Source organism: Asterias amurensis, chromosome 1, assembly GCF_032118995.1.
Source record: "Asterias amurensis chromosome 1, ASM3211899v1".
NCBI classification, from domain to species: Eukaryota; Metazoa; Echinodermata; class Asteroidea; order Forcipulatida; family Asteriidae; genus Asterias; species Asterias amurensis.
This window is the reverse complement of record NC_092648.1, coordinates 6146855-6170757: the sequence shown is the minus strand read 5'-3', so window position 1 is coordinate 6170757 and position 23903 is coordinate 6146855. Positions and strand designations below refer to the sequence as shown.

At 37.6% G+C, this 23903-nt stretch overlaps 1 protein-coding gene across 1 annotated transcript in view; it reads right to left on the bottom strand.

Annotated features, from left to right (window-relative positions):
- Positions 1–22963, bottom strand: part of LOC139939343 (calmodulin-alpha-like) — a 42916-nt gene extending 19953 nt beyond the window's left edge. Inside the window, exons 1-2 of the mRNA XM_071935141.1 lie at positions 22507–22963; positions 20243–20273 (exon numbers count right to left, since the gene is read on the bottom strand). Coding sequence (XP_071791242.1) covers positions 20243–20273; positions 22507–22542 — 67 coding nt within the window. The 5' untranslated portion in view covers positions 22543–22963. The remainder of the gene's footprint in view (positions 1–20242; positions 20274–22506) is intronic.
- Positions 22964–23903: the final 940 nt, after the last annotated feature.

Below are 23903 nucleotides of genomic sequence, written 5' to 3'. Positions count from 1 at the left end.
CAGCTCTGGGTTTTCTTTAGTGCCAGTGGACACTTTCGGTAAACAGTATTGTCCAAAGGCCCACACTTCGCGTACCACAGCTGATATATAAAATAACAAACCTGTGAAAAATTAGGCTCAATCGGTCATCGGAGTTGGGAGAAAATAACGGGAAAACACACCCTTGTTTCCGTACGTTTCGCCGTGTCATGACATGTGTTTAAAAATAAATCCGCAATTCTCGAGAACGAGAGTTGATAATTGTTTTAATGTTTTCTCAAAAAGTAAAGCATTTCATGGAATAATATTTCAAGAGAAGTCTTACTATTACCTTCTGTAAACCCTGTAAGTTATTTGTAAATCTGTGAACTTTTTTTTGGTTTCTGTTCCGAAAGTGTACAATGGCTTTAAAGGGGGGGGGGGGGCAATTCTTAAATTAAAATAAACACCAGTTAGGGATCAACACGGATCACCTTTTATCTTATCTTAGGACCTTGTCACACAAGGCAACTTTTGCAGTTGAAGGCAACAAACTGCAAAGTATGCCAACGCCCACCGGACTCCTTATTGGAAGCACATTCATATTTTTCAAGCAATTTCTTAACGAACCCCAAGAAATGTGACTGCCTTTTCTTCATGGAGATCGCCTGGAACTGGTTGTCTGTAAATTGCCTCGTGTGACATGGACTTTAAAGGCACTGTAGACTATTGGTAATTGCTCAAAACAATTTTTAGCATTAAACTTTTCTCGGTAACGAGTAATGAGGAGAGATTGATAGTATAAAACATTGTGAGAAATGGCTCCCTCTGAAGTAATGCAGTTCTCGAGAAAGAAGTAATTTTCCACGAATTTGATTTCGAGACATCAGATGTAGAATTTGAGGTCTCGAAATCAAGCATCTGAAAGCACACAACTTCGTGTGACAAGGGTGTTTTTTCTTTCGTTATTATCTCGCAACTTTGACGACCAATTAAGCTCAAATTTTCACAGGTTTGTTATTTTATGCATAATGTTGAGATACAACAAGTGAGAAGACTTGTCTGTGTGAAAATTACCAAAAGTGTACAGTCTCTTTAAAACTCGTATCTGGCGTTCTCGTTACAATTCCGAAATTTGTTATTTCTTATTTTTTACTTGCGTGCAATCTTTCATGCGTGTATGTCATACTCAATGGTATGTTATCATTGTGAAACGTTAAACGCATGTACATCCTAACAATAATGAATCGCGAACCATTTCTGGGAGACCTGACCTTATCTCGAGTGGAGACAGAAACATTTCTGGGCAATGTAGAATTTGAACTATTCACTGTCTTCTAGAAACGGTAAGATGAAACCTGCCGTCTCTTTGAACGAGTCCTACACTTAACCAATCTGTACAAATTCGGTATAAGTAGGCCTTACGTGTAGTCTCTCATGGAAACAATACTGAGAGTAGTACGACATTAAAGGCACTGGACACCTTTGATAATCGTCAAAGACCAGTATTCTCACTCGGTGTATCCCAACATATGCATAAAATAACAAATCTGTGAAAATTTGGAATCGATTGGTCATCGAAGTTGCAAGATAATAATGGAAGAAACAACACTCTTGTTGCACAAATCTGTGTGCGTTCAAATGCCTAATAAAAAGTCTTCAGGTCTTAAGTCTTTGAGTGAGGAATTTCTTACAAACTTTGTTACTTCAAAGGGAGCCATTTTATACTATGAACAGCTCTCCACTGCTCATTACCAAGTATGTTAACAATTATTTGAGTAATTACCAATAGTGTCCAGTGCCATTAAGCATCCCCGACATGACACAGACTCAAAACCCCCATTTACTTCCCAAAAAACAAATCCCGAAAGCAGAATTGCCCCGGATTCCAATTCCCGCATGGTCTGACCCATTTTGGGGTCAGTATGGCTCGGAATCTTTGTTAAAATGACCTAGAAATGAGTCAAAATGAGTTGAAATTTTGTTGTTCAAACAAGTTTCCGGGTCATCATGAACAGGTCAGATTGACTATAGTGTTGTCTTGTCTCGCCTCCCACCTCTGGGACCCCGGTTCGAATCCCACCGGGGGCACTATGTGGATTGGGTTTGTTCATTCCCTACTTAACTGCGTGGGTTTTCCCTGGAAAAATTCCCTGGAAAAATTCCCTGTGGTTTCCCTCCCACATCTAAAACTGAAATTTCTTCATCATCTTCTCTTCTCGTTTGGCTCTAATTAGAGTGTTGAGAATGTATAATCCAGTATCTCTAGATAATGAGTTGGATTTCCTGGGAATCCGTGTCTATTCTGACCCCTACAGAGTCTTTAGAGTGGTACCAGGCCCATCTTGTTGTCGTCATTCTGACCCATATAGAGTCAATCTGATTCACTGGATGGAGTCACATTGACCTGGGCCAATTTCACAGAGCTGCTTTAGAAAGTAGCTAAGCAGAACAAAATTATGCTTAGCAGAAATTTACGAGCCAAACTGACATATCACATGCACATCTATGACTGGCATCATGCAAGCTTTTGCTTAGCACAGAATTGTTTAACGAAATTGTCTGCGAGAAGCTCTATGAAATTGGACCTTGAATTTGAGTCGCCGATGTATCTCTGACTGAGATTCAGTCAATTTGACCCCAATTTAAATTGAATGCGATCTTGCAGGTTTTTTTTCTTTCTCTTTTCGGTTTGCTTCCGAAAGGATGTATACATTATAAAAGCCATCACTCTTACTGTGACACTGTGAACAACCATCGCTTGTCTACCTCCATTATAACGCGAAGGAAGGAAATAACGGGCTATGCCCCAAATCACACGTTAAGCCTCGGGGATTCTACCTTTACATATTTTGATATGAGTTGCACTTTTTGGCAAGGGTTACCACCGAAAAAAATCTACAGGTCCTTCTCGTGTTACCAAAAACAACGACTCGCACAAAATCCGATCTTTAGGAGGAAAATGGGTCTTGAATTATTCAGAGTGGGAAATAATTTAAGAATAATAAAAACTGAATTAAGAAAGAGCACTGGGAAAAGCAAGATCAATCTATAAATTGGTGGACAATTTTACTTTTGAACTGAAATATATTTCATAATGAATGAAGACAATTTGTTACAGGTATAATTGATTTGTCATTCATGAGCAAAAAGTCAATTTATGTTCATATTACAACTCAATAGAAGGATTATGGAATCAAAATTAGGCCCTACAGAAAGAGTAATTAGACAACATTTAGATTTCAGAAACACATGAACCAATAAAATAAATCATTCAACAATGTAAAACACGCCAGGCAAAAAAATATGGGGACTTATTTTGTGTGAAATGAAGATACACAGAATTTTAAAAATAATGTACTTCAGTATCAAATATTGTACTTCAGTAACAAATCGGTGCGATTTCGAAAAACTAAACGCATAAATATTTTGTTATTATAAATTGAAATCAAAGTCCAAAACAAAATTGAATTGATTCTTCTTGCAAGACTTGTATTGTATACCTTGTTTGAGCCGAGCTTTTACTTGTTGATTGATTGATTGATTGATTGATTGATTGATTGATTAAAAGAATTTAACTTCAGTCGAATAAGCAAGGGCAATGTATAGTCAGTCCCCCCCCCCCCCCCCAAGTGAGACGCATGTTTTGTACCATAAAGCAATACTGTGCTTAATAGACACGAATTAATATCTTACGTTTTAATGAAATAGTCAAGTCAAAAGAAATTTGGTTCGGGTCATAAAACATACATAATATTTGTTAGAGTGGGAGAGCAGGAATGGGGAATGCTCTATAGACGCCTAATTGGGAATAACCCAATATAGAATTTGTGAGTGAATTTCAATTTTAGCTTAATTGGGTTAAATACAACAAGTCATGATACTATACTCGATGCATCCTTGGATGTTATTCCGCTTGACGTCTCATTCCTAAAGTAAAAGGAACAGGCCTTATAGGTCTGAATGGATCTTAACCGATTCCCCATAACATGGAAACAGGCTTTGGATTCATTAAAGGGTCTGGGTACTAGAATTACAAAGGTCAGGGGTTTGAATCCCACCCGAGTAATATGCCTGTGATTTTTGTTCACCGAACTCGGGTAAAGAACTGAGTAGGCCTATACTATGCTAACACACATCGGTGTACAATGGGTCAAAACCATAATGAATGGTCTGGGTACTCTTTGTTGAACACAAAACACACTGTCCACAGATTTACAATAAACTTACACGGTACGAAGCAAATGATAGTAGAAAGCTTCCTTTAAAATATTAACAGCTCAAGTGCTGTAGTTTTTTGGAAAATTGTTCAAACTATGCCACAAAAATAATTCTCGTAAGCTTTAGCATGTACAACGTAGTTTTATGCGACTCTCCTAAAAACATTGCTCTGTGATTTCCACATTTTTTTCTCAAATACTTGACGACCAATGAAGCTGTAACTTCTACGGGGAAGTTATATTACATACATCCCCAAATCACAGTGATTATAGGGATTCATGTCATCCCCCAAATAATGATACACAAATAGTACCAAAACCCTTTAAAAAGCTACTCTCAAGCTTGAACAGACTTCAACACAAATCTCAAAATTCATATCTATTCTGTCTATTTACCGGTATATTTTTTTCTTTGCAGAGTCGAAGCGATAAGGGTGTGGGAGAGGACGAGTATTTAAATTATCAAACACGCGGTGTTCCTTTAAAGGTACTGATGGACACCTTTGGTAATTGTCAAAGACCAGTCTTCTCACTTGTTGTATCACAACTAATGCCTAAAATAGCAAATTACATGGTGTTACCGCAAACCTTTACTCTATTGCTATATTATTTCCACCATGCACAGTTTCAAAGTCTTCTCACTTGGTGTATCCCAACAAATAATAACAACCTGTGAAAATTTTGGTCACAATTGGTCTTCGAAGGTGCAAGCGAATAATGAAAGAAAAATCATCATTCGGATGCCTAAAAAGGACTTCAGGGCTAAAGTCTTTTTAAAATTGAGTAACTAATTACATGTTATTCAATAACTATGTTAGTTCAGAGGTTGCAGTTTTGCACAATGTGTTAAACAATCAATAGCTCTCCATCGCTCGTTACCAAGGAAGTTTGTATGCCAACCATTATTGCCTTTAATGCTTACAGAACACTTTGATTAAAATGTTTGCGAATACTTTGTTAAAGCTCAAGAGCACCATAAGTTCTTACACAAAACAACATTTTGTTATCGTTCCAGCAGACCTGGTGTTATTAGCATCCGAAATTGAAATGCATCCTAGTTGGACGACTCGTCTGTACGGAGCAAAACAAATTATTTTATAGTTTAGGGAAAATTAATGTCCTCTCAATTAGTGTACGATAGTTCAAAGACTTTCGTGGGGGATTATGCTCAATTGTAGTGTCTTGACGTCAGGATTCTGACAAATGTGGATGAATGTTATTTATATGAAGTATATAGGAAGTATATGCTATCAGTGTGAAATCAACACAATACAAACATGAATGATATAACAAATATACAGCAAATACACTGTCATTCCTTTTTTGTTTTAACCCATACTTTTAAAACATCTTCCAACCAAATTCGTTTCATAACAAACGCCGATAGCCCCAAAGCGCCTTATATCCCAATGCAAAGTCCCTTTAAAAAACATTTCCAGTAGAGTTACCACCGTTGAATTGTATGATTTTGCATTGTATTGTATCGTTTTGTATTGTATTGAGTACAACAAAGCAAGCATTTGACGATAGCAGCAAAAATCCTTAACCTTTATCATGAATACAAGAAATTATGAACACCGAAGTCGCACAGCAGTTTTGCCATGTATTACTAAATATGTAGTTACATCAATAATGCTGCCAACGTTATAGCAGTGTGTACCTTATCCAAACTGGAGAATCAGTCTGGTTTACTGGTAGTGTATGTATGTCCACCGCCTCTATCTGAACATCATTTCCGTTGTAATATCCCAAATGGTTTCAAAGTGTTCAGCATTTGGTGATTGCCTTATGAATATTTACCGAGAGACTGTTTTAGTTATTCATATGTATTCGTTTAATACTTATGCATTTGAATTGACAACTTCGTAATTTGAATTTTAAATGTCAAAAGTCATACGAACTCTTGAGATTGGTTTCCTGTGACTGGTAAATTTGGTTTAGCTTATTAAGAAGACTAAATTAACCAAATTAATTATGTGATCTCTATTAATTAATCCAATTAGACATATAGGTTTCAGCGTTCTTAATATCTGGGAAAGTAAATATTTGAGGGACTACTGTAAATTGTTATCCAGGGGGATAGGCGCTTAAAGGCACTATATATACACACAAGTGGTAGTTACTCAAAATAGTTGTAAGCATAAAATTTACTTGAAACGAGCATTGGAGAGCTGTTGGTAGTATAACACATTGAGAAACGGTTCCCTCTGAAGTAACTTAGTTTTTTAGTTTTCTCACTCAAAATAATAACATAATTCAGGCCTGAAGCCTTTTATTAGGCATCTGAAATCACACAATATTGTGCAAAAAGGGTGTTTTTTCTTTCATCAATCTCTTGCAACTACGATGACCAATTGAGTACACATTTTCTCAGGTTGTTATTTCTTGTTGGGATACACCAAGTGAGAAGACTTGTAGGGTTTGAAACACTTCAAGGTGGAAATACGATATAGAAAGCTTTGCGGCAACTCTATGTAATGATAATCTCTAAATGAGTTGGGGTGGTTCTGAAAAGAACCGTTGATTTCAACTGGACGTTTCGATCTGTATGCTCTGATCGTCTTCTGGAGACAATATGACAATTTTACCAAAGGTCTCCAATGCCTTTAAGTTCTAGAGGTCAGTTTGATATGTTTCCCTATGTTTGTATCCTGGGCCCTTTTCGAAACGACTGGATTCGGCTTTGGATTCTGCTCAAGTTAGCTTGGCCCCGCGGATGTTTGAACAATTGTGCGTGCTTTACGTATACGCGCCATGGGTTTCAGACGAGAGGACGGAGCCTGAAGCCGAATCCATAGCCGAAGCCGTGGTTTCGAAAAAGTCTGAGTATATACATGATATAGCTCCCCAAGGATACATCCAGACGTACGTAGGGCTAGGGTGTGAATAATCACAGGGTTAGACAACAATGTTATTAAGCTGCGTAAGCAATTAATCTTCTTATAGAGAGATGAATAACTCTTTGTTTATCTTTCCTCAAACTCTTCTTCTCGAACCAATAATTGGATTAATTAAAATTAGCGTAATTCTTGCATTGGGGTGGTGATTGGTGTGGTTGGGGAAGGTACAGGCCTAGGTTTGGTAATTACTCTTAAAAATAATAGCAATAAAAAAACCTTTGGTTAGAAGCCTACGGCAGCGTTTGAAAGTTTAAAGGGAAGGTATCACGTTTGGTAATTACTCAAAGCAAATATTAACTTAAAAACGGACTTGGTAACGAGCATTGGAGAGCTGTTGATAGTATTAAACATTGTGGGAAACGACTCCCTCTGAAGTAACGTAGTTTTTGAGAAAGAGATAATTCCTCACTAAAATAATAAAAGACTCCCAGCTAGAAGTACTTTATTTCTATCTGAAAGCACACAAATTCGTCCATCAAGGGTGTTTTTTCTTTCATCGTTTTCTCGCAGCTTCGATGACAGATTGAGCCCAAATTTTCACAGGCTTGTTATTTTATGCTTATGATGGGATACACCAAGTGAGAACAGTGGTCTTTAACAATTACCAAACATGTACAATGCCTTTAAAGCCTTTTGAGGAACACTTCACTTCAAAGAAACGTGGACAGTTTTAAACCCCAACATTTGAATTTGAGATACGTTAAAGGCAGTGGACACATTTAGAATGTGAGGTCTCGAACTCAAGCATCTAAAAGCACACAACGTCGTGTGACAAGGGTGTTTTCTCTTTCATTATTATCTCGCAACTTCGATGACCGATTGAGTTCAAATTTTCACAAATTGTTATTTTATGCATGTGTTGAGATACACCAAGTGAAAAGACTTGTCTTTGACAATTTATTACCAATGGTGTCCAGTGTCTTTAATGCGTTACTCTTCTCAGATTCCTTTTAGGGATTACTCTTCCAGCGTGGACATAAACGCCCTTTCGGCGATATCTCAAAAACGCGACCAATGAAATTGTCAGATGTTTAAAGACACTGTACACTATATGTATTTGTCAAAGACCAGTCTTCTCACTTGGTGTATCTTAACATAAAAATATGCACAAAATAACAAACCTGTGACAATTTGAACTCAATTGCTCGTCGAAGTTGCTAGATAATAATGCAGGAAAAATCACCCTTGTCACACAATGTGCTTTCAGATGTTTGATTTCGAGACCTCAATCTAATTCTGAGGTCTCGAAATCAAATTCGCGGAAAATTACTTCTTTCTCGATAACTACGTCCACTTCAGAGGGAGCCATTTCTCACAATGTGTTGCCCATCGACAGCTCTCCATTGCTTGTTACCAAGTAAGTTTTTATGCTAATAATTATTTTGAGTAATTACCAATAGTGTCCACTGTCTTTGATTTGCTCATTGCTGTATCTGGTAATGTTTTTCCCTAATTAATGTGCATTGTTGTACATTGTAGCTACCCGGGAAATGAAATAAAAACAAAATATCAAATATCAAATTCTGTTTTATAATAACCATCAAAACACTGTTTATTCGTCTTCATGGGCCACATTGCCTTCTATACAATGCCCTCGTAGGCCTACTGCACAAATCTCCCTTTCCCATGATACCAGTGGATTAATAAACTACACGTGCTTTTGTACAGTAATTATCATAAGTAAATTACAGCCGGTGTATTTTTTTTTTATATTCACACATAACTCTAATTCCGAATAAGAATTCGATTATCTTAACCACTTCATTTAAATTCAAATTCCTGTTATTACTGAATCGCATTACTGCAAGAACGAAGTCCACACATTGTGTGTACATTCCCAATGGGGTTTCTTTCCACCAGGATCCTACATAACATTATGTGCTATTTGTATACTAGTCCCCAGTTTACCACACATTTTCATAATCGGTCTCTTTTTAGATCACGGGTCACTGTTTTCACTTGGAAATCAAGAGCAGGACTTTCTTCTACACACACACACACGGTAAAGGAGTAAATCTAATAGTGGTTCAGTGAGCCGCTAACAGTAACAGAGAAATGCTGCACTTACACCAATACTTGATGTTTATTGGATTGGGTAGGCCTACGAGTGTTAAACACGCTCTGACTGCATCTCACTACGAGATGTACAGCGTTTATAAGTGGTACACCTAGGATTCAGCTAGCTTACTTCTTGATACACAAAATGTCCACATTTAATGGGAGCTTTCTCGAAATGAAAGCTGATATGGTACCAATCTTTTTCTAGTAAATTTGTTGCTGGTCAAATTTCTCGTTCGAAAAAAAGAGTGAAAATAATCAATGTGTACAACAAAGCAATTTTTTTGATCAATGTTTGCTCCCTTTTGGCTACAACATACATGTTAATTAAAGATATTCAGTACCCTCAATGGGTGGTCATTGTGTATGCATCCACAGAAGACAACCATTGTAATCATGCATTTTCTAGTTGGTATGGTAAATAATTATGACGTCACACACACTCAAATCTTAATAACCGTATTTTGCGCCTTTTGCCAAAGGATACAAAGCGTCAGGTATTATTCCTGCAAGGTGAGTGGGACGAAGTTTGAATTATGAGACCTAAACCTTAGCACCATGTAATGCTTTACAAGGTCCTGTGGCGCAATATGCTGCCAACCCAGCTAGGAACACCGGGCGAACCACTTCTCTTTTCCATACGTGCACTGGGATCTTTTACATGCGTTTACTCAACACATGGGACCAACGGCTTTACGTCCCATCCGAAGGACAAAGCAATGGTAAAGTGTCTCGCTTTAGGACACAAGTGTCACGGCCGGGGATTCGAACCCACACTCTGCTGATAAGAAACGCAGAGTTTGAATTCGGTGCTGGGCCACGACACTTCAACGCAAGGTTTGTGTTACAGTTATACGGTGTGTAATATTTTAAAGGGATGCTGCAGTGAATTCAAATAAAACAGTTAAATTTGCTGTCATTTATTTCTGATATATGTATTGACATCAATAAAATGTGTTTTGTTTTTTCCCCGACATATCTCACTTGCGTAATTAGCGAATAAGTCAAAGTCATGCCCCCCCCCTTTTGTTGATTGTTACCGCCCCCCTACCATCGACGTCTGACGTCGGGAATTCAAACATATCGTCGGCAAAAAGAGTCTGGTCCCTAACTACACGCGCCTAGGTACCAGGCCACACAGTGCACACGTCTCTATATGCACACAGCCAGGGGGCCCGACGGCTCGGGTTCCCGACATGACGTCACATGAAGGCTCCCTTTTAGGGGCGGGGTGGGTTCCCCTAATCTCTTGAAAACCACTTTTAAAATACTTGCGCATTAAATAAAAAAATTAAATAAATATTTCAGGTTTAAAAAGTCATGTTTAATCGTTTAAATAAAAAATAAAAAACACTGCAGCCACCCTTTAATCATTCGAATACAACTGCTGTCTTGAGAAGCAAATCCCACAACCGTTTATTTGATACAGCGACCAAATGGGGATGGGCTTATGGTGGCAGTTTGTGGGATAAGCTCGTATCGCCCCATGAAAAAAAATACTGGCGGAAAACATCATGTTAACCTATAGACCAATATCATGATGGCTCCATCTTGGTCAGACCTGAAGTGTTTCATTATGCAGATGAAAGCACACAAATTTGGCAGGAAGGGTGTTTTTGTCTTTCGTTGAGAAAGACTTCGATGAGAAATTGAGCCCAACTTTTCACAGATTTGTTACTTTATGTTGAGATACACCAAGTGTGAAAATTGGTGTTTGATGACAACTAACAGCGCCTTTAATAAGTAACTAGTTGTGTTTTTGTCTGTGCCTATCTATACAGGTTCAACATCTCCCCAGAATTATCCATTTGAAACGAAGTAACTATGTGCTTTATTTTGCGATCGGTCATACCAATAGGTTCTCGTTTACTGATTGCATTGTCTATAGGCAGCTGTACGCCTGTATTTGCTCGAGACAAATACACCACGATTGCAGCACACGCACAGCTTACAGTTATTGTGTATTTTTTTTTCTTTAAAGGCACCGGACACCTTTGGTAATTGTACAAAAAACAGTCTCTCACTTGGTGTATCTCAACATATGCATACATTAACAAACCTGTGAAAATTTCAACTCAATTGGTCATCGAAGTTGCGAGAGAATAATGGAAGAAAAGTACACCATTGTCGCACAAGGTGCTTGAGTTCGAGACCTCAGCTGAGGTCCTGAGTTCCATTCAAATATAAATCGAGAAAGTATTTTTTTTTCTTAAAAACTGTATGTTACTTCAGAGGGAGCCGTTTCTCACAATGTTTTTTACAATCAACAGGGCCCAATTTCATAGAGCTGCTTAAGCACAAAATTTTGCTTAAGCAAAAAAATCCTTGCTTAGTAAGATCAGATTACCGACCAAGACTCCACTCAATTGTTATGCTAAGTGAACAACAGCTAATTACCAGTCACAATCAATGTATATGGCATAAACATTTTGGCCAGTAACATCCGTAAAATAAGCGAGCTGTTTTCGTGCTTAAGCACAATTTTTGCTTAAGCAGCTCTATGAAATTGGCCCCAGGTCTCCATGCATTGCTCGTTACCAAGTAGGTTTATATGCTAACAATTATTTTGAGTAACTACCGTAGTGACCCAGAGCCTTTAATACATAATATATGACATTTAGAAATGGATTTACACAATCGGTCATTCCCCCCTTTTGAAGGAAAGATGAAACAAGAACATTATGTTATCAAGGAGGTGACAAGGAGTAGAGAGAGGGGGACTGTGAATATTCAACCACTTGGAAGGGGTCTCAGTCTTTCTTATGGCAATGAAATAAAATTATTACCCAATCGATCTTGTAAACTTGACTTTAAAGGGTCGGGGTACTTTTTAAACAATGTCCACATTACATTAAACTTACACCGTTTTAAGATAATGATGGTAGCAAGCTCCCCTTAAAATATTACTTGCTGAGGTGCTGTTGTTTTTTAGAAATAAGTAAAACAAGTCACAAAAATCAGTTTTGTCTCAGTTTTAGTATGTAAAAACGTACTAACCAGTTATGGTATTTTTACCATACCATACCATAACTGGTCAATACATTTTTCGTGCAAAATAATTTTCGTCTCGCTGAGAGTGTCTGAGACGAAAATTATTTTCGTGACTGGTTTAACTCATTTCTCAAAAACAACAGCACCTCAGTAAGTAATATATAAGGGAAGCTTTCTATCATCATTATCTTCAAACTGTGTAAGTGTAATGTAAATCTGTGGACATTTTGTTTGGTGTCCTACAAAAAGTACCCAAATCCTACTATGATTCCGAAGATTAAAAAACGGGCAATGTATCTGAATTCAAAAGCTGGAACAATATCATATGTTAAGTTTACATTCTCCTGAAGACGAGCAGAGTATACTGTTCGAAAGGTCGAGACAACACCGGCTCTTTTTAGAGCCAACACTCCCACTTAAGTGATTACACATGGTTGTGCCCGCAAGTTGATCTATATTTTTTCCTATAACAAGAAGGACAACATATTTTCACTGTTATTTTTAAATAATAAATCTCCTTTGTCACATCCAGTTTTCTTCTGACGTCCAACTAGCAGATGTGTACTGTTCCACAATCAAGAATGAAGTTTCTTGGAACATGTTGTCGTTTCCTTTAAAATCTAACGATCATCGTTATGGGTGTCATCCTATAAATAGAACCGATATTACACGACCGAAAACAATAATTACACAATTAGAGAGATGCGCAATCCGGTTGCCGTACAAACCCCCACGTCTTCTCGGAAACGATTCGTGCTGGTCATGAATTTAAATCACGAGTATAACAAAGTCGATTTCCACTTCCAAATGTACCTAACCAATGTTGCCGGTTGGGGGAAAATAGTGATTGGAAATTATCTATGGCGCTTAAGTATGGCAGAGCTGGATTAATGATCGCACGCATGTCGATATCTGCAGGACGTAGAACACGACGCAAAGTGGGAACATATGGCACCCAATTGTGATTAATTGAATATTTAGCATGATCCGAGGAGAGCATTGACGCAGTGTCTTAGGAAAAAAACATTCAAGATGTTAAAGAGGATGGTTTGGAAGAATTGGTCTCATACTCCACGCAAGCAACGAATGCTACGTGAAGTCGCTACCCTGGTACCCCGTTGAGAATGCACATAGTTGAAATAGAGGTACCTTTTTCGTTCGTCCTTAAAGGCACTGGACACATTTGGTAATTGTCAGAGACCAGTATTCTCACTTATAAAATAACAAATCTGTGATAAACATTTGGCCATAGAAGTTGCAAGAAAATAATGAAATATGAAGGAAAAAACTTTGTTGCACAATGTGTGCTTTCAGTTGCCTAATAAAAGGCTTCCGGTCTGAAGTCATTTATTATTTGAGTGAAGAGTTACCACTTTCTCAAAAACTACGTTACTTCAGAGGGAGGCATTTCTCACAATGTTTTATACTACCAACAGCTCTCCGTTGCTCGTTACCAAGTAGGTTTCTATGCTAAAATGTATTTTGAGTAATTACCAAAAAGTGTCCGGGGTCGATTTCACAAAGAGTTAGGACTAGTTCTAGGAGACATCTATGAAAACGTATGGCTTGCCCGAAGTTACACCGACTAATTCGTCCTAATTCGAGACATGGGACTAGTCTGTAAACTCTTTGTGAAATCCACCTCAGTGCCTTTAAATACAGCATAGGTTGGTTTATAAGAATTGGTCTAATGCTACACGCAAGCAACGAAGGCGGCAAATACCGCTGTGTAGTCACTGCTATGGTGTCCCGTTGAGAATTAACCACAGTTGAATTAGGGGTAACCTTTTCTATCGAAAAAAAGGTATCATCCTTTATAAAGCTATAAGAACTATGGTAAGACACGTGTGCCTCTTACTTGGGATGTAAAATCGCCATGGTACATAGTCCTGAGGAATATTCCCTTGCCTAATGCTGCCATCTTCGAGAAAATTGACTTTAAATCCCAGCTTATCCCTCTTGCCTTGCAAAGAACTAAAACATGGTACCATCAGAATATACGATTTCTTCTAGGTGGGCAGTTTGCTTTTCTCCGTGTAGAAATTTTGGTGTGTGTGAATATTCAGCTTTAATATACCGGGAATCTACATTGCCTTTGTAGGCCAAGTAAACGACTGCGTTTGTGAACCGTTTGATTGTTTTAATCCTATATATAGATGCACAACTTGAAAACTTCATTTCAAAAGGTGATCACGTTTTTAAGATATCGCCGAAAACCCCGAACGAATAATATGTCCACGCAGGATGAATAATCCCTAATACACAATCCGAGCGTTATGCGATAACCATACATAGGCATACAAAACTGTCATCTTTTTACATCACCACATTACTCCGAAGTGAAATGTGTCTCAAAACGCTGTACACTATCGAATACTGATGTAGGCTTTTAACCAAAGGTTTGTCATTAATTTGAAATATTAACTTAAATTTGACTTGGTAACGAGCATTGGAGAGCTATTGATAGTATAAAACATTGTGGGAAACGACTCCCTCTGAAGTAACGTAGTTTTTGGGAACGGGGTAATTTCTCACTAAAATTCTAAAATCTAAAGTCGTCCAACAAGGGTGTTTTTTTCTTTCATAATTTTCTCGCAACTTCGATGACCAATTGAGCCCAAATTTTCACAGGCTTGTTATTTTATGCTTATGATGGGATACACCAAGTGAGAGCAATGGTCTTTGACAATAACCAAACGTGTACTGTGCCTTTAAAGACGAACATGTCAGGAGATAATGACAATAAATGCTTGACAAACATTTTCTGTTCGCCATTGCTGATGAAACTACGCACAACACATTCCAATTGGTTTGTAGAATGACAATCCTCTCTACATTAGATACACAGTATGTATGCTTCGTCATCGCAAAGGCAAATTAGTTCTAATTAGACACGGGGAAGCCTGCAAGGGGGAATCACGTTAATGTTATGAGAATGAGATCGTGCACTCATTCATACCTTCTGAATTTTCAAGCTAGGCCTATATATTCCTCTTAACTATCCTGTCGATGTAATTGGTGTTCGGTACATTTCCTTAATCGCAATCATCTAGCTGCCATAATACGTCTGTCATGTTTGAGAAAGTGATGTGATTTGTACACATTCATGTGGCCTACACTACGTGTTATGTACGTGTTTAAAAAGGATTGTTTGTGCATCTTCAAACATTTCCATTGCGTGAACATTCAGTACAAATAGTTATAAGAGGTTTTTGATCAAAGGACTTGAGGCATTGCATGGTGAGGTATCAATCTGTATTTGGTTTGCGGTAACACCATGGCCCAATTTTATAGAGCTGCTTAAGCAGAAAATATTGCTTAATAGTTTTCTGCTTAGCAGAAATGAGCAAGATAACATTCAAAAGTTGTACATGTGACATTGTACTTTGGCTGGTAACCCTGTTCTGGTAAGCTTAAGTTTGTTGTGCTTAGCTACTTTTTGTGCTTAAGCAGCACAATGAAATTGGGTCCATGTGTGTATCTACTTGCCAGGTAGAGTTTGTTCTTTAGAGAACTAGGCCCAATTTCATAGAGCTGCTTAGACACTAAATTCTGCTTAAGCAAACAAATACTTGCTTAGTAAAATCAGACTACCGGCCAAGACTCCACTCAATTGTTATGCTAAGTAAACAACAGCTAAATACAGGTTAGTATACGACATGAAAGTTTTCCAGTAACATATAAAAATAAGCAAGCTATTTTCGTGCTTAGGCATTTTTTTTGCTTAAGCAGCTCTATGAAATTGGCCCCTGTCTTGCTTCCTCGAACGTTAACATTTCTCAGGGTGAATTTATGTACAAAAAAAACATTGGATTGCTAGGCCTGCTCTCAACTTTCCTGTCGGTGTTATTGGTGTTCGGTATAGTTCCCTAATCGCAAATCATCTAGCTGCCATAATACGTATGTCATGTTTGAGAAAGTGACGTGTTTGAAAAAAACATTTATATGCCTACACATTCGTGCATAATGTGTTTAAAAAGGATTGTTTTGTCATCTCCAAATATCCTATCTAACTTGCGTGAATATTCAGTAAAAGTAGATAAGAAGTTTTTGAGCATGGGATTTGAGGCATTGCACGGCGTGGTATGAATCAAGTGTATCTACTTGCCAGGTAGAGTTTGTTCTTTAGAGAACTGTATTGCTTTCTCGAACGTTAACATTTCTCAGGGTAAATAAATGCACACAACATACATTGGATTATGTTTATAGGACTTTGAAATGTTTCTATCAATGGTTTACCAAGCTACTTTATTTACCAGTGCTTCGGCATCGTATAATGATTTCCCGGGCTTTATGAGGGTTCTTTCGGCGGGATCCTCTCTAGTGTAACTATTTTGGAAATTCTGCCGCGGGCGGTATGAGGTTGGAGACCCAGCTAGATCGCGGTTAATACCATGAAACTGAACCACAGGGGAGCGAGCCAAAATAATTATCAACAAGCAGTCCCTTGAAACGAAGTGGACCAAAAGAAAATCTGTAACAAAAATTCTGTCCCAGAGGAAATTACCAAACTAATTTCTGGTTTCGTATTCAACTAAAACATTATTTAAAGCGAAAGAGTTTAAACTGACGAAATGTCGAAGTAAAAGGCTGTTTACGTTTCAATATTTTTTTGCAGCACCGTGATCAGGGCCCAATTTCATAGAGCTGCTTAAGCAAAAGATTTTGCTTAAGCGAAAATCTTTGCTTTGTAAAATCAGATTACCGGCTAAGACTCCACTCAATTGTTATGCTAAGTAAACAACAGCTAAATATTAGTCACAAGCAATGTACATGGATGACATTTTTGAACATGTGTAAAATAAGCCAGCTATTTTCGTGCTTAAGCACATTTTTTGCTTAAGCAGCTCTATGAAATTGGGCCCAGTTCTTGTGGTGGAATGCCTGATGGACAGAAAAAGCATAAAACAGGAACAAGAACGTATATGGACAGACACGTGAAACAAAGACAGAAATGATGAAGACAACAATGACGAGAACAATAATATTCACAACAATATTAGTAATACCAATAATATTATTATAAATAAAGTAATAATAGTGCGGCTTCGGCTATGGCTAAACTGCTTTCCAAAGTCAAAGCCGTTCAATTTGCAGGACATCTTCTCTTAATGATGTACAGTGCTTGGTTATTTCTGTCGCGTAAATCGATAACATGTAGTTCCATCTCTATACTTTGTACTCATCCAGTCTTCCGGAGCCCCTACCCCCCCTCTCCCCCTCTACACACAAATGCCTTTTGAAGGTCAATCCACGGACAAAGAATTGACTGCGGAGCATTGTGTTAACCACTCATCACAAATCTCCAAATTCAATTTTCTCTTGATTAAAATGTGTCAAATTGTCTGAGGAAACTCCCCGGGAAGGTCAAGAAATCAGAGTGTTCATCACGTGAAGCGGAAATACTATACCGTGGTTTGTTTAGTCATCAAACTTACGCCAAATGGTTCCAGCGATTCGCGTGGTTGACTGTTAGTGGACGTAATCCCATTAGTCGGCGACTACAAATCAATACTTTCAACATTTTTCATTCTTACATTAAAAAGGTGTATTTTGTTTTGTATAATGACGGCTTTGAATGGAAAAACAGGCAGCAGAAAACGTCCTTCTTAAGAAAGTATTCCTTAAAGGTTCTGAACACCATTAACTGACATAGACCAGCATTCAACTTGGTTTATCACAACATTTAATAAAAAAATAGCAAATATGTGAAAGTTTGATCTCAATTGATCATCGAGGTTTCAAGAGAATAATGAAAGAGAAAACACTAATGTTGCACAAAAATTGTGCGCTTTCAGATGCCGAAAAAAGGCTCGGGCCTGAAGACTTTAAATATTATGTAAATGAGAAAACTCTTTTCTCAAAAACTATATTGTTACTTCAGAGAAAGTCGTTTCTCACAATGTTTTATATTATCAACAGCTCTCTATTGCTCGTTACCAAGTAAGTTTTTATGTTAACATTTATTTTGAGTAATTTCTAATAGTGTTCAGTGCCTTTAAATTTATGGAGACAGAGTCATTCGTTCCGGCCATTACCAAGTCATTGAACTTGGGACATTAAATTTTTATCGCAATAAGTGATCATGTTTTAGTGAAATCTAATAATGTAAAAAAAACTTAATGATTTTAAAATAAGCATCGAGGAGTTGGGAAGTCTCCTGCATTTGGCGCGTAATCCAGCGGGAAATATTTCTCAAGAGGATTGGTATACTGGTATGAAATTTATTATCAGTGAGCTTTCGGAGTGAATTTAAGAATTTTAGTTATTTTCCCAACTGTATTTTCTCTCAAACAAGAGTACTTGATAATATTTACATTCAAATTTTATTATAATTTTGAAAATAAATTTAGATATGAACAATTGCAGTATTGCAATCGATAATGTTCTTTCTGATAAATAATTAACAAACCATCTCTATCATCTTTGTTATTTTCAGTATCCTATTATTAGTATTGATGTTTCCAACACAGAGGGCCACCTCAGATGGATCAAATGCAGAAAAGCTTAAATTGCTTTGGTCTGTAAATCCACATCTGCTAGCAATACACGAACAACAAAAATAACAAATGAATAAATAAAGTGACAATAAAATCATTACATTGCAATTTAGAATAGGACTGTCACGTCTGGCATACCCAGCACACCTGGCGTTTTATGAAGAATATTATTTCAAAAAGTAATCTCGACGTGTTTTGATACATTATATATTATGTCGATAAAAGCAGCGCGTATAGCTGTGGTCATACTTGGTAATAGTACAAATAATAAAAATTAATGTAAAAATCTTTCCCAATGTTGTATTGTTATAACTGGGATTACACCGATACACACTATAATCTTATTTGCCAATATATATCAGAAACCATTTTCACAAGAAATATGCCAAGAAAATTTCAACAAAAATCTTAATGGCTGTATGATACCACTTTGATAACTGTGAACAATTTCCATATGAATAGGCCCATTCAATTATCTTTTACGAGTGGACAACGTTTCTTGCATTTCTTAATAACAAATGTCCCACATCCTCCCACATCCAATGGTAAAAATAAATGATTTAGAAGGACTGTGGTCATTAGTAGGCCAAGAGCATTAGCTTTCCTGGAAATAGCTCATAAACAGCTGATGTTTCAGGATAGTTCCAGGAATGTGCCTAGAATGACATACCAAAAGCCCCCCAAAATCCCCTGGAGCTATTTCCGAAATCCAATATGGCGTCCAAAATGGTCGCTATTGTCAAATTTTATCATATCTATGCAACAGACATGCTGTACATTTTCATCAAATAAAGTGTCCAATTCTCACCCCAAACGAGGACACAGGCGCAGCCTCTGCAAGTGGTGGCGGACGTGCACCTATAGCCTCATTTTGGGTAAGATTTATGACGTCATGCATGAATATTAAGAGAGGCGTATATAAGCCCAAACAATCACTGGGTCAAGCATACCAATCTTATCCAAGACCAAACAACTTGGACAAGAAAAGATGATACTGAAAAAATAAAGACACATTCTAGCCAAACTATCCCATGTTGAAGAGGCTACTTTAAAACCAATCATTGAAACGTTTCCACACAATAAACAAAACCGTCTAGCCTACATTCGACTATCATTCCCTTTTCAAGGCAAGTGCGAAAGGCGAGCTCTAAGCTTTTGAATATATTAGTGAACGTCCTTTTAAAGGCACTGGACACCTTTGGTACTTGTCAAAGATCGGTCTTCTCACTTGGTGTATTCCAACATTATGCATAAAATAACAAAATGTCTGTGAAAATGTTGACTTAATTGGTCATCGAGTTTGCAAGAGAATAATGAAAGAAAAACACCTTTGTTGCACAAATTTGTGTGCTTTCATATGAATAATAAAAGACTTAATGTCTGAAGTCTTTCAATATTTGAGTGACAAATTAATTACGTCTTTCACAAAATCTACTTCAGAGGGAGCCGTTTCTCACAAACTTACATCTCAACAGCTCTCCATTGCTCTCATTACCAAGTAAGTTTGTATGCTAAAAATTGTTTTGTTTTTTTTAGAAATTCCCAGTATTGTGTATTGCCTTCAAAGTAGTGAACGATAACACCAAGAATGGAACTATATATAGCAATACGTTACCTGCAATTTGTGCATCGGATAGATCATCAATCTGAATAGAGAAATAGAGTGGAAATCCAAACAATAATGATTAAGGCACATGTACGATACATTGTACATGACAGAATTTTAAAGGGACACTGTGCACTAGATTAGGGCACTTTGGGCCATAGCAAGTGTTTGTTATTAAATGCATATGGTTAGACAGATTCTCAAGTAGAATATAATGATCCGCACAAATATGCCTCAAATTGTGTTGTTTTTCTTTGACTTAGTAATCTAAAGCAGTCCGCCTTTTTGTGGAGTTAAAAAATGTCGTCGAGTACAAAATGGCGGGCCATTTTTAATTCACGAAGTAAAAGGAAAAACAAAAAACTTCGAGGCATATTAATTGTGTGGACCATTATGTTCTACTTTCCAATACATTGCCAACATAACCTTTTCACCACAAAATACTTGTTTTTTTTGCCACGCGCCCAATACAAAGCAATGTACCTTTTTCCGAATGGATACGTTTATACAAGCTCATTTCTCCTGGGCCCAATTTCATAGAGCTGCTAAGCACATAAATTTGCTAAGCATGAAATTTCTTCCCTGATAAAAACAGGATTACCAGTCAAATTTCCGTTTGTTACATAGTGCTTGTTACTGGTATTCAGCTTTTGTTTGCTTATACTGAAAATCACATGGAAATTTGGTTGGTAAACCTGTTTTTATCAAGGAAGAAATTTCATGCTAAGCAAATTTGTGTGCTTAGCAGCTCTATGAAATTGGGCCCTGGTCATAATGACATACCATTGACAATGACATACAGGCCTGGTACGGAGGGAACGAAGGTGATTGCCTCCATGCCCCCTGGTCATTGCCTTGGTGCCCTTGAAATGCTCCGGTAGAAATTTACAATTTCCTAACAGAGTGCCTCTACCAAAGAGAAAATGACTTGGTGCCCATTGCCCTTTCAACAACGAAGCATTATAAAGACCTGTGCATATTATAATAGGCGTATTCTATAACCATTATAAATGAGTGAAAGTGGACACTCTACTGGCACAGCACCATTTCAAATATTACAATCATTGAATAATTTACACTGATACATCTCCATGTTTTTTGAGATTAACAAAACAAACTTATATAATATTTCCTTAGGAACCATTCATAGTACAATGCTTTGAAGTTCTTATCTCGTAAAACGTATAAATAAGACTTTGTAAGTAATTTCAACAGTTTTATGTTTTTATCCGAAACTCACACGCATGTATAAACCCAAACTCAGACCCATTGCTTATTTCAAACGAACATATTTATCTAGAGAATTGGTTTGCTATTCATATCTGTGAGCTTTCAGATTGAAATAATCAAATTACATTTTGTGCCTTGACTTTAATCATATTAACACAATCTGGATTTTACATTTTGGCAATACAGTAATCCGGGGTCAGCCAGTAAAATTGTGTTTGGGTCAAATACATAGACATAGACCAAGAGATATTTGGCCAACTATAGGCTTGGCTTCAGAAAATATAATCTACGATTAAACTTACAATATTTAGTCCACTGGTAACCTTTGAAAAATGCTCAAAGACCTTTTACTCAAGCGGTCATGGAAGTTGCAAGAGAATAATGAAAGAAAATCACCATTGATGCACGTCAGATGCATAATAAAAGGCATCAGGCCTAAAGTCTTTTATTATTTCAAATAATATTTGTATGAGAAATTACCTCTTTCTCAAAAACTACGTTACTCCAGATGGGGCCGTTTCTCAAAATGTGTTATACTATCAACAGTTCTCCATTGCTTGTTACCAAGTAAGTTTTCATGCTGATAGTTATTATGAGCAGTGACCAATAAGGTGCTTCAAACGATGGCTTAGTTAGCATTTGATTGTTTCTTTTATCACTACACGATATAAATACATTATGGGTGAATTTAAAACGTTGCTCTGGCTTTCTAGATTGGACTCCATACAAGGATCAATGTAATGTTCTTAATGGTCTATAGATGCATCTTTAAGTCAGTACATGCAGCGTGTGGGGGTCTGGCAATGAGCCAGCTAGAAATTCAATTGAAATGCTATATCGGGATGTGTTTACACTGGTCAACCATGGAGTGTGCATGCTTGGTATAATATATAGAAAGGATGTCTGGAATGACGTCCTTAAATTGGAAATAAAATCTGATTAGACAATAAAATTTGATCATGCTTATTGATCGACAGGAGTAGGTGGTGAGGTCGGTTCAAGAACTCTGTGATTATACAATGATGATGGTGAGTTATACTTACCGGTTTTTTCGCACTCTGACTCCTATGTGCAGACATGATGAAAGATGCTCAGACGACCCTACACCACCGATACATCACAACTGGATGTCACTTCACAGATGTTGGTTTTGAAAAGCAGATCAAACTAAATTACCCCCGGGGTGAGAACCGGCCGTTAAACACGCGCACAAAATAAACCTATCCCCCGTCAGCTTAGTAGTAGTGGACGAAGACAAACACACACTGAATAAACATGAGAAACATGCGCAGTCGGAGGCTATTATAATCCAAAGCTACACGGCAAATGTGGCTCACTCGCCCCCAGTGCACTAGACAATTAATTAGCTCCGTATGCAAATGCAGTACCAATTAACGTCTGCCCTCAAATCTCATCAAGAAATTGAGGAAGCTGAGGTTTAAAGTGACACTTCAAGCGCTATCTACTGTTTGTGCGCTCTCTCTCTCCCTCTCTCTCTACTCTCCGAATGGTAAGTAATTAAGTCCCTTGATTACGCGTAGACAACTTGAGCTGAGCGCCAGCTGAGCGATTGGTTGTGATTGAATACAGAGAGTTGTGTACCACCAGTCTATATTTACCACCAATAATACTATGATATACGAAATGTCAGTAGGTTAATGAGGAAGGGTTGTAACGCTGCCCTTGAAGATGGATATGAAACGCTGGTTACGCGGCAAAAACGTGTTAAGTTTGACACATAGGGACGATAGTTATACGCCGTGTCGTCTGGGTTGCTTTTAGTCCGAGATACCATACGTCTACTCAAGATAGCAGCGACTATACCTCCCGTGCTGTCTGCACTCAATGCCACCCTACCATGGTATTGGCGTCTTGACGGAATATCACCATAGCCCGACAACTGCTATCGATGGGGAGATGTCTCGAATATCCCTGCCGTGCACAGCTTGCTGAATATTCTCTTAGGTCACAACAAGACAAAAACAAAACTAGAATGTACGCCAAATTTGCATAAATATCACCGGAAGAATTGGCTCAAAATCTGAAGATGACGACAGGGTAGAATGCCATATGCCTGATCGGGGTCTTGATGCCTCGGTTTGGATCACTAGATGACAGCCACTCCGAGGTAGGGTTTTTCTTTTAATAACGAGGAAAGCCCAAGCGTGAAAATGCCAATTTTGCATGAATTGCATAGGTAGTAGAGCTGAAACTGCCTCAATGTGTCGCTTTAAAGGTATCTTGTGTAGGAGTTCCAGAAAGTTGAACAAAATGTTGACATGAATAGTAACCAAGTATCGCAGTATGCTATTATTGCTGCACTGTGAACATTGTTAGCCTTTGCGCGGAATGTAACATCTGCGTCTATTTATAGGTCTCTGTGGTTGCGTAATAAAATGTGTGTGATAGTGCAATCTTTCACTATATATTAAAGGGCATA